This window comes from Hibiscus syriacus, unplaced genomic scaffold, assembly GCF_006381635.1.
Source record: "Hibiscus syriacus cultivar Baekdansim isolate YM2019G1 unplaced genomic scaffold, ASM638163v2 tig00112260_pilon, whole genome shotgun sequence".
Taxonomy (NCBI): Eukaryota; Viridiplantae; Streptophyta; class Magnoliopsida; order Malvales; family Malvaceae; genus Hibiscus; species Hibiscus syriacus.
In genome coordinates, this window is record NW_024063288.1 from 282,225 (window position 1) to 294,213 (window position 11,989).

Genomic DNA, 11,989 nt, shown 5'->3' on the forward strand with positions numbered 1-11,989 from the left:
TATTTTTAAATAGTTTGTCGGCTTCTCTTGTTCTCCCACAGCCTGTGTCAATACGACAAATGACAGATTTTTGTTGTAGTACCGGAGAAGGGCAACAGCTAGGACATGTATATGATCTTGTTGGAGACCGTCAAAGGATATATAGCTTTTTACCGGATAATACAACTAAAATTTGTCTCTTCGGTAGTTACATAGTGGCTAGATTGTTGTTTCTTATGCATCAGTTAATCACTTGTCTGTAAGTACGTTTTTCTAAGCTTTCACGTATTTGAAGTATTGTGGAAGGGTTGATGTCTTAAACACAGATGATTGAAGAAAAATAAAGACTTGCAGCAAAAAGATAAAAAAAACTGTAATAAAGGAAGAAATTCGGTGTTCATGAAATAAAAAGGTATGCTGCAGTATATTCTTTACTATGGAGAAAAACAATGAAATATCTCTGTAATATATTCTATTTCCTAGTTGATCAATCAATAACCTAAAAGCTGCCAATTTTAGTTGGCTCTACGGCTGAACCTTGCAAGCAGGGACAATAACACCAGGCATGTGAACGAACACAATGGATAAAGGAGCAACCATTATCGGCTTCGCAGAAATAACATGTAAAGGCTCCAATGGAGGTATGATCCCCGAAGAATTTACACTTAAAACTTTTCCGTTGAGTAGCATAGTTTGGCTCTGTAAATTTCCGTCTTTTGCTGTTAGATGGTATTCCTCTCTTCTTAGTCTAGAATAGATGCCTTTAGGCAGCTTGATGATCGTTGTTTTATGGATTCTGTGCTTATGGTGCGAAATACGAGACCGGTACATGTGTCGCAAGGTTAATGTGCTGTTGAACGCAAGCTTTGCCCTGACCGTAGTGCTATTGTCTAGGTTGATCAGTAGTACTGTGATGCCTTTCTGCAAGATATAACAAAACTTTGGTTAAAATCTTAGAAAGTACGACTACTTGCTATGATAATTGCATATGAGATGATGAACTTACTGATTGTTTTGCACAGTGAGTGTATGAGCGGATCTTTTCAGTACCGTTGAAGCTTGTCGAAAGAACATTTCTTCCCATTAGCCGGTGCCAAAGAAGAGCACTGCCATGGAGGGAAAATATCATCAATGTCTCATATAGATAGGCCGCGTGTCTCATAATGAAAGAATTTCAGAAAGCAAAATAACCTGTAGTAGTCTGGATTTGGTTCAAAGTTGGTGGTGTTTAGTAAACCATAATTTCCACCAACCAGTGACTGTCTGCAATACGTTTTCGTATCATACTTGGATGCCTTGCCGAGTTGATCTAAATACCAGAAACTGAACACAAATGCATTTGTAACAAGTGGATGGCCGCTGTTGTAAGCTCCTCCGGCCTCACCCACCCAGGCCACTGCTGAAGTTGGAGAACTCTTGATGATGTTATGGAGGCCGCTGAATGTTTCGGACTCACCTTCGAGAACAGATGGATCGAGAATCTTTTCGACAAGATGCTCATCAACTCCTACATAGAGAAAAATGATCGTCAAGTCCGAACCTTCTTTCATGTCTTAAGCTCCTAGATGATCCAAATACTGGATTGTACAAGGTGGATCATACCTGGTCCAAGATTGTATATGTGGTGAGTGACAACATCTACGGATTTGATTGTCTTATTTATGTATTCTTTGAACCATTCCGAGTCATAGAACCCACCGGGTGCAATAATCAACGGCTTCAAATCGACATTCTTGTATACATTTTCCACTACGCTTTGAAGAGCAGCAGTGTCAGCTGCATACTGGTCTGCCGAGACCCGAGTTCCAACCCCGCTCCCAGACAATTCATTTCCTAATAAGCAAAACATAACAAACACAATTCATTTCAATCTTAGTACAGATAGTGTATCAATAATTCAGACATTTCATCAGTGGTTACCTAACTCCCAACCATGAATGGTATGGTTCTTTTCGACAGTGTAACGAATAAAAGATTCGGCATTGGTGTAGTTCCAAGCACCAAGGGCTTCACCGTTAGATTGTATAGTTCGACCAGCAAGAGCATTTAATCCAAAAATAACCTTAGCCCTGAATTATGAAACAGTTGAGTTATATTAATCATTCATATTGGTGTTCATTATATATGTATGTTTGTATATACCCTGATTTTTGAAAGAAGGAATTGAGTTCATCCCATCTATCCATAGGCAAACATCCTTGTGTAAAACCAAACATCTCAGATGTGTCCTTGACAAACGGAGTGCAGGGTTGTTGATTGTCATTTGTGCCGTATATGACTTTGTCTTGTAATGAGCCGCCCAATCTAATCTTCAATGGTGAAAAACCTGAAAATTATAAATAATTAAACAAAATAAGATGAAGTATCAATAATTAAAGAATATCCATCGAATGAAAAAGGAATTGACTTGCCTCTTACGGCATTCAAGAACATTTTATTACTAAAATCCTGCAAAAAAGAAGGGAAGATCAGCAACCACTTTTAAACTGGGAAAATTGGCTTTCCGGATTGAACAGGAACACTCCTTCAAAAGCATGAAAATGTTACAGAAAAGTGAGAAACAAGAACAGTGTGAAGTACGTCCAAAAGCAAAAGAATACCATATTGAGAAGACCAGCAAGACCCCAACTGCATGTACCATAATCACACTTCTCAGGAGGCCACCAATCCAAAGTAGCACAAATGAAATCTTCATCTATTCTACCAATGGCAGCTTTCCCTTCAATAAAAACAGTTCCTTCAACAGTTGCGTTAGCAACTTGTGAACTAGCAAAACTCAAAACAACAAAACAAACCCAGAAACAAAAAGAACCCATTGGCAAAATCTGAAAACCAAAAATAAAAAAAAATTGTTAAAATAATCATGTATATAATTGCAAGTAAAACAAATAAGATAAAAAACAAAAACACTTATCATGAAAAACCTTATAAGAACATAGACAGTAACGGATAAAACAAAACAGATTAAAAAAATAAGAACACTATAACATCAAAATTACATGGATTTGCAGCTACAAAACCTCACAGGAATTCTACGATTTTGTCTTACAATAGACCTAATCCTTTTCATCTATTTATAGGATTAGTTACTTAATAGGAAAGAAATTTTATATTACAAGAAGTATTCTTCAATATGGATTCCTACCTTCGGTTAAGAACTAACAGAAGAAACATAGTCATATAAAAATTGTATGTAGCGATTAAAATATTCTTCAATATGAATTTTATTTTCAGTTAAAAACTAATAGAAAAAATATATTCTTCTATAGATTGGATGTAATGATTAAATCTAACATAAATAATTTCCTCGGGTATCCAATACGTATTTCATTGTACTAGAACTTTGTCCATGTTTGGAAAACATGTTAGATACCGACACTCACGATAGAAGCTTTAATGTTTCATTGTAATGAATCGCATATTCATTATGTTATCCTGATCATGTCTTCCGGTTCAACAAGAATCCTGTTGGAATTCCGAATTTTATTTGTTTTTAACTTATGTAACATTACACTTGAAGATGCAGTTGAGCATTTTTAAAAATAACCTTGTCATCTGTCCTTGATGCACTATGAAGACTTTCGTACCACAGTTGAGGCACTTTATGAGGAAATTCACCCAGATTATTTACTTTGTTGTATGAAAAAAAATCGAACTATTACTTGGTAAAAACGTTCTCATCTTAAGTGCAAAAACAGTTTCTAAATTAAATCAAAAAGTGAAAAACTTGTTGCAGGCTTCTGTTGTTCAACAACCTGTTGTCAGTATAATAACTGACAGAGTTTTGTTCTCATACAACCTGTTAGATGATTTTTATCTATTCTTATTTTAACATCGGTGCCTTTAGGCAGCTTGATTATTGTTGTTCTATGGATTTTATGCTTATGGTGCGAAGTATGAGACAATTGTTTGGTACAGTTCGATTGTTAGTTTCTGTACTTTGGGTGGCTTGTGGCAGATTCCAGACAATTCATGTTTATATCTTAAACATTGAACTAAGGATGATGGTGAAATGATGACTATCAATTACAAACTGCTTGAAGGTCTTAATATTTGATAGTTGGGAGCCAATTGCCCTACAAATTATCGTCAGTATCAATGTGAAGTTTCTTTATTTCATTAAAATTTCACACTTTGGTATCATTTCTCTATGTTTTGGATGCCACTTCTGAGAAAAAGCCTAAGGAAAACCGAGATATGAGGGACTTCAAATCAGTGCTGCTTCTATAGGTCTCCTACCTTGCTGGTAGTATTGAAAGTAGAGACTGACATAATCCTTCACTCTCTTGTATAATCTGGGATTTGTTTCATTGATGAGATCTTCTACTGGTTGAATCTCTTGATCCGGATGCGGAATGCAGAAGACAGCCAGAGTAGTCCTCTCCCTCTCCGAGTTTGTCAGTACTCGGTGTACCGGACTCTTGAATATTCCATTGGTCATTATCTGTGTGCAGTTCATGGAACCACTATCACTTGTTAATCATGACATCTCTACTTAATTTACTGCATCAAAATCATGTCACAGAAACTCTCATCTTTTAGCAGAGAACTTCCTGCCATTACCTCTATTTGATCACCAACATTGATCAGAAGAGCTTGAGGTACGATCGGAACGTTAAACCATTGATCATCTTTCAGGACTTGAAGACCCTCCACTTCTTTGTCTTGCAATAGCATGGTGATTGCAGATCCATCCGCATGAGGTTTAACCCCAAGAGCTAAATCAGGCCTTGGACATATAGGATAGAAATTGAATCTTGTTTGCATTGTTGCTTGATCTCCATATTGTTGCAAAAACTGGTTCTCCTCCAAGTTTAGTGACCTTGCCATTGCCTTTAACAGGACTTCAAGGATCACTTGTAATTTCATTGAATATTCATGCAAAATTTCCCTGTAACACAGATAAGACACATATTGAACTTGTTTGATTGCTAATATTCATTCAGATTCCTATGGCCTTAAAGGAGAAGAACAACAAATACCTGAAAGATTCAGGGTTTTCAGGCCAAAATTTTAATGTTCGCTTTTGTTCAGGGCTCAGTATAAGATACAATCTATCAGTCCAATCGAGTATCTGATTTTCGGATAAGATCATATCGTTTCCGTACCCTTCGATGCCCCCGATTTCTCTGGAGTATTTCTTCTTTTCTTCCGATGGAAGAACAAAGAATTGGCGAGCAAGTTCTTGCAGTGTGACTAGAAACTCACCTGGAATTCCATGATTGACTGCCTGCAACTCACAAAACAATTCTAATGCTTTAAGTAGATTGATGATCGAGTTTCAGAAGATAGCCTTAACCAAAACCAGACCTGAATGCAGCCACAGGAGCTGAGAGCCGATCTGAGTTTGTCGAGTTCTTCTCCACTGTTGGAAGATGAAGATGCAAGGAGTTGCAGATCTATAATTGGAACATCCAACACAGGAAAGCAGACATCAAGGGCTCCATCTCCACTGTTATCAGCTTTACGGATGTATCTTTCAGGAACTTCTTTACCGCCGATAGCTGCCAGTTCCTGCACGGTCTTCGGTTGTGGTTGAAGCTCGATAGGACCGAGTGGTTGAGCTTCAGCCATATTGAAAAATAGAGACCCCAAGGTTCAAGCCTGTTCAATATCCACTGCCTTAATTACTATATAGGCAACAATGGAGAAACATTGACCAGTTTCTGCTTGACATCATTCATGACGATATATCCTCCGGCAAACTTCAATTAGCAGGTAACACAGAGATTACAACATGGATTTGAAACCAATCAACTAAAAGACAAAACCATGAAAAAGAGTGATTCCATTCCACTTGCTTCATTCTCTTTCTTCTTTTTTTCAAGATCTTCATAGTATTTTAATGAAGTAAATATGTGGGTGGATTGGCTTTAGACATTTAATATGCTATATTATCTCAAGTGGTGAGTGGGGACAACCGGTGAAGGCGGCGACGCCTTCCTCAACAAAACCATTTTTTTATTGTAAAATTCAGTCTTCGACTACTAATCTTGGAAACATACAATCTTATTTTCACACCTTATTCGTAAATTTGACATTTTGCATCTTCTAAGATTTCTGGAGTTGATAAAAAAGAGTTAAATTAGTATTTGATATGAATTTGTCAGTTTAAAAAAGTTATAGTGAGATAATACAAAATATATTATATATATAAAACAAAATTTAATATGATTTGATTTTATAGTGAGGAAACTATCCACACAGATATTGCGAAGAGTATAAATATATAGAATCAAATTTCATATATTTTAAAAATTGATATAATTTACAAACTCATATTTCACTAAAAACTTCTAGTCTCTACAAAACCACTCAATCACAGATACCAAAATTAATAACATTTCTCAAACCGTCTTTAAATTTAATCAAAAAGTGAAAAAGTTGTTGCAAGCTTCTGTTGTTCTCCCACAACCTGTTATGACAGATTTTTGTTGTAGCACCAAAGGACAACAGCTAGGACATGCCTATGATCATGTTGGACACCGTCAAAGGATGTATGACTTTTTGCTGATTAATTCCACCAGAATCTGTCTCTTTGGTAGCTACATAGTGGTAAGATTGTTTTGTTTCTCATGCATCAGTTTATCACATATTTGTACATATGTTCAATATTTTTTCCTAGTTTTCAGGTGTTTGAAGCATTCTTGAAGGGTCAATCAATGTGTTAAACACAGTTAATTGAAGAAAAATAAAGACTTGCAACAAAATGACTGTAAAAAAACTGAGAAGGGACGAAATTCAGAGCTCATGGGGAAAAAAAAGGTATGTTGCATTATATTCTTCACCATGGAGAAAAATAATGAAATATCTGTAACATGCTATATTTCTTATTTGATCAATCAATCACCTAAAAGGAACCAATTTTAGTTCCCTCTACGGCTGAACCTTGCAAGCAGGGACAATAACCCCAGGCATGTGAGCGAACACAACGGATAAAGGAGCAACAGTTATCGGCTTCGCCGAAATTACATGTAAAGGCTCCAATCGAGGTATGATCCCTGAAGAATTTACACTTAAAACGTTTCCATTAAGTAGCATGGTTTGACTCTGTAAATTTCCGTCTTTTGCTGTTAGATGGTATTCCTCTCTTCTTATTTTAGCATCGATGCCTTTAGGCAGCTTGATGATCTTTGTTTTATGGACTTTGTGTTTATGGTGTGAAGTACGAGAACGGTGCTTGCGTCGCAAGGTCATTGTACTATTGAAAGCGAGCTTTGCCTGGACCGTAGTGCTATTGTCTAGGTTGATCAATAGTAGTGTGATGCCTTTCTGCAAGATTTAACAAAACTTTGGTCAAAATCTTAGAAAAGTAAGATTACTTGCTTTGATAATTGCATATGAGATGATGAACTTACTGATTGTTTTGCACAGTGAGTGTACAAGCGGATCTTTTCAGTCCCGGTGAAGCTTGTTGAAAGAACATTTCTTCCCATTAGCCGGTGCCAAAGAAGAGCACTGCAATGGAGAAAGAACATCATCAATGTCTCAAATACATAGGCATTGAGTCTCGTAATGAAAGAATTTCAGAAATCAAAATAACCTGTAGTAGTCTGGATTTGGTTCAAAGTTGGTGGTGTTCAGTAAACCATAATTTCCACCAACCAGTGACTGTCTGCAATACGTTTTCGTATCATACTTCGATGCCATGCCGAGTTGATCTAAATACCTGCATTTCATGTCCCAGATAATATCAATCAGAAATCTGTTGGACCAAAAGGCCCAAGCATCAGGATAGCAAGGTGTTAGGATTTTACCAGAAACTGAACACGAATGCGTTTGTAACAAGATTATGGCCACTGTTGTAAGCCCCTCCGGCCTCACCCACCCAGGCAACTGCTGAAGTTGGAGAACTCTTAATGATGTTATGGAGGCCGCTGAATGTTCCAGACTCACCTTCGAGAACCGATGGATCAAGAATCTTTTCAACAAGGTGGTCATCAACTCCTACAGATAGAAAAATGATCATGTCCGAACCTTCTTTCATGCCTTAAGATTTGATTGTACAAGGTGAATCATACCTGGTCCAAGGTTGTATATGTGGTGAGTGACAACATCTACAGATTTGATTGTCTTATTTATGTATTCTTTGAACCAATCCGAGTCATAGAACCCACCAGGTGCAATAATCAACGGCTTCAAATCGACATTCTTGTATATGTTCTCCACTACGCTTTGAAGAGCTGCAGTGTCAGCTGCATACTGGTCTGCCGAGACCCGAGTTCCAACCCCGCTCCCACACAATTCATTTCCTGACAAGCAAAACATAACAAACACAATTCATTTCAATCTTTGTACCGATAATGTATCAATAATTCAGACATTTCATCGGTAGTTACCTAACTCCCAACCATGAATGGTATAGTTCTTTTTGACAGTGTATCGAATAAACGATTCGGCATTGGTGTAGTTCCAAGCACCAACGGCTTCACCATTGGAATCTATAGTTCGACCAGCAAGAGCATTTAATCCAAAAATAACCTTAGCGCTGAATTATGAAACAGATGAGCTAAATTAATCATTCATATTGGCGTTCATTATATATGTATGCATGTATGTATATATATACCCTGCTTTCAGAAAGAATGAATTAAGTTGATCCCATCTATTCATAGGTAGACATCCTTGTGTAAAACCAAACATCTCAGATGTGTTATTGACAAACGAAGAGCAGGGCTGTTGATTGTCATCTGTGTCATATATGACTTTGTCTTGTAATGTGCCGCCCAATCTAAAAATTAAACTGATAAATATAATAAACAAATTAAGATGGAGTATTTGAAATAAATAAAAGATGTCCACCGAATGGAAAAGGAATGAACTTGCCTTTTACTGCATTCAAGAATATATTTTTACTAAGATCCTGCAAAAAAGAAGGAAAGATGAAAGATCATCAAGGCAACCATTTTTAAACTGGGAAATAAGCTTTTCGGATTGAACAAAAGCACCCTTTCTAAAGTATGAAAGGACCCCCCAAAATTTTCCAGAAAACTGATAAACAAGAACAGAAACACTATTAAAAAACATGTTCGGTTGATTGCAGATGGAAGCAGAAGACATTACCAGATTGAGAAGACCAGCAAGACCCCAACTGCATGTACCGTAATCACATTTCTCAGGAGGCCACCAATCCAAAGTAGCACAAATGAAATCTTCATCTATTCTACCAATGGCAGCTTTCCCATCAATAAAAACAGTTCCTTCAACAGTTTCATCAGCAGTTTGTGAACTTACAAAACTCAAGAACACAAAACACACCCACAAACAAAAAGAACCCATTGGCCAGATTTGAAAACCCATCAAAAGAAAAAAAAAAGTTTTAGATCTTAAAACTCTTTCAATGTGCTCTAAATGGGCATGAAGTTGAAGATGTTAGCTTCCTAACTTGGTTTCCCATACGAGGCAAAAGTAAAAGATAACTTTTTTGTTTCCAAAAAAAATAAAAGATACTAATCAATACGCTGCTCGGAAAGTGTATAATAAAAGCTAACAGAGTAGCATATTACATATATGGAAAGGTGGGAAGAATCAAGTTAAGCTTACAATGGTTAGCTTGACATCTTCGTTTAATTAAGTTAGCAGTTTAGAATAAAGTGAAGTTTGCCCAAGTGGGATCATTAATGTGCTGCTCTTACCTTCTATACGATTGAATGAATCAAAAGGTTGTGAGATTAGGTATGGGTCTTGGGTTGTTTTTTTTTTAATATTATTCAGCACGAGAAATATACACTTTCTGTTGTATACACTTTCTGTTGAATTCGACTCCTTATAAAGAATATAAATATTTTATCTAATTTAATTTGACTCGATTCGAAAAATATTTTTATTTCACTCGAATTCAATTTAATTTAAATTATGAGATAAAACTCATATTTCACCTGACATAACATTAATATATACAAATATACTTTTATTCTGTAAAATGAGAACTTAAATAGAAAAACTAAATATATAGTATATTATAGTAATTGTCTCTAAATTTGTAGAAGAAAATTATTTTATTATTTTGAATCAAGTTAATTTAAAGATTTTTTGTCTTAACCAACTTAATCTCATCTTCTATAAAATTCGACTTGATCTGACTTAAATTAATTTTTTTAAATAATTTAATTTTATTAAATTAAATCAGATCAAAATTCGTAGTTTTAAGTTAAATTATCATCTCTACGCGAGATCCATTGTTTTGTAAGAATACATGAAGCAGGAAGAACGAAGCATGTATGTCTGATTTGGTTTATTTATTAGAGGGTAATACTATAGACTTTAGGGTTAATCATGGATTATTCCTCGAGACCCCATGAAACAAAATTTCTTTAGTTTAATATATCGTTAGTGCTCTAGTCGTATTATCGAGCACCTAATGAAAATATATCTTTTAAACTTTATGACTTATTTATTTTTTAGACCATATTTTATATCTCAATTATCATGTCGATATATCGAGTAATGTGTACCAAAAAGTAAAAATAAAATATAAAACTATTGATTTACTGATATGTATATTATATATGGAAATCAACTATTTGCATCAAATTAAGGATTATTTTGTTACAAAATAAAATATCGAGGGATCAAAGTGTTCTAAAAATAAAGGTTAAAGTGATTAGTCAAGAAAATGTTAAATTATTTTTAATTTTAAATATTTAATTGACCCTTTAATTATATTTAAAATAAAGTGAATATTGGTTTGAATTGTATATCAAATGAATCACTATTTAAAAAATAGGATCAAATAAAGTCCTCCTAATCAAGTATATTGTCATGATTGGAATATAAGAAGTTAAGTTATTTAATTTTAAAATAAATAGGATCTTAAAAACAATAAAATCATAAAAATTAAAAAAATTAATTTAATTTCATTAATTGGAAAACATAGAGGTCTTAAAAAATAATTTTTTTATAAACTAGGGTTTAGTTTTAATAATTTTAAACTATCAATGACTTAAAATATAATTAAACTAGTATAACCTTTCCCATCTATAACGTGTTTCCGACCTTGCTCCTAATTTCAGCCAATGTTAAACACTTGATAAGTTTGTTAATGTGGTAACATTTAATTAATTTAAAATTATTTACTTTTTAACAAATTTAAAATGTAAATATTCTATAAAATATTTTTTATTTAAGAAAAAAAGTACTTAAAAGACATAATTTAATAACATAAAATAAAAGAAATATTTTTTAAAATTTTAAAATATTAAAGAAGTTTTTATATCAAGATTACGAAATTATTAGAATTAAAATTGATTCATTCAATTCATCGGTTTTCGTGTAAGGATATGATATTTTTATGTTAGAGAGTGAATTTATAAAATTTTGAAGGAGAAACAAACTCGTAAAATTTTAAGAAGAGCGAAAACATATTTTCAACGAAAAATAAAAAGTATCTAAAATATATAGGAATTCAATTTTTTTAAAAGGAGTGGCCATCCTTACCTTCCTTACCTGCCTTCCTCTCGGTCTATCATTTATTTTATGATTCAATCATATAAAATTATAAATAGAACTGAAAAATTAGAAAAATAATCAAAATTTGAAGAATATTTTTTATTGCTATCTTATTTTTAACAAAATTGAACTTTTTCACCCGGTTTTGGTTCATTTTTCATCTTTGGTTTTTAAATTATAATTTTCAAACTGTTTTATTTTTATTGTCAAAGTGGTTGAATAATCTAATGTGATGGATATAGATATGAACTTCTAAGAATTTTTGTTAGGTTAATACCTACATCATGACTTACCTTCAAATGGAGTATTTTCCCCTCAAATTAAAATCATAGTAATATTTTGATTAAATCTTAATTCAACTAATATCATTGTTTTTTATAATATTTTAAAGATTATAAATTTGAAAATACTTAAACACATAATAATTTTAATTTTATTATATTATTTAAAGTTATATCGTATTCGTATCGTAATCGAAAAATATTGGTCCCCTTACTGTTTTTTTCTCTTTTTTTCAAACTAGTTTGTTGGAGATATTCAACAAAGCAGTCTTTCCCTGGTG

At 33.9% G+C, this 11,989-nt stretch overlaps 4 protein-coding genes across 4 annotated transcripts; all 4 read right to left on the minus strand.

Moving 5' to 3' along the window:
- Positions 1-504: 504 nt before the first annotated feature.
- On the minus strand, positions 505-1,620 carry LOC120176908 (heparanase-like protein 3). Its single transcript, XM_039183196.1, has 3 exons — positions 1,171-1,620; positions 986-1,085; positions 505-900 (listed from the first exon to the last, which is right to left on the minus strand). Exons 1-3 carry the CDS (start codon positions 1,527-1,529, stop codon positions 505-507), a joined length of 855 nt encoding a protein of 284 aa, XP_039039127.1. The 5' UTR covers positions 1,530-1,620.
- LOC120176909 (heparanase-like protein 3) lies at positions 1,541-2,795 on the minus strand. Its single transcript, XM_039183197.1, has 5 exons — positions 2,580-2,795; positions 2,391-2,427; positions 2,122-2,305; positions 1,900-2,048; positions 1,541-1,812 (listed from the first exon to the last, which is right to left on the minus strand). The coding sequence occupies exons 1-5, from the start codon at positions 2,793-2,795 to the stop codon at positions 1,541-1,543; spliced, it is 858 nt and encodes a 285-aa protein (XP_039039128.1).
- A 1,204-nt stretch (positions 2,796-3,999) lies between these two features.
- Positions 4,000-5,607, minus strand: LOC120176923 (flavonol synthase/flavanone 3-hydroxylase-like). The gene is made up of 4 exons (XM_039183209.1): positions 5,290-5,607; positions 4,962-5,209; positions 4,543-4,870; positions 4,000-4,423 (listed from the first exon to the last, which is right to left on the minus strand). The coding sequence occupies exons 1-4, from the start codon at positions 5,551-5,553 to the stop codon at positions 4,187-4,189; spliced, it is 1,077 nt and encodes a 358-aa protein (XP_039039140.1). The 5' UTR covers positions 5,554-5,607; the 3' UTR covers positions 4,000-4,186.
- Positions 5,608-6,789: 1,182 nt separating this feature from the next.
- On the minus strand, positions 6,790-9,431 carry LOC120176924 (heparanase-like protein 3). The gene is made up of 9 exons (XM_039183210.1): positions 9,043-9,431; positions 8,802-8,842; positions 8,549-8,722; positions 8,319-8,467; positions 8,001-8,231; positions 7,737-7,926; positions 7,523-7,648; positions 7,338-7,437; positions 6,790-7,251 (listed from the first exon to the last, which is right to left on the minus strand). Exons 1-9 carry the CDS (start codon positions 9,277-9,279, stop codon positions 6,856-6,858), a joined length of 1,644 nt encoding a protein of 547 aa, XP_039039141.1. The 5' UTR covers positions 9,280-9,431; the 3' UTR covers positions 6,790-6,855.
- Positions 9,432-11,989: the final 2,558 nt, after the last annotated feature.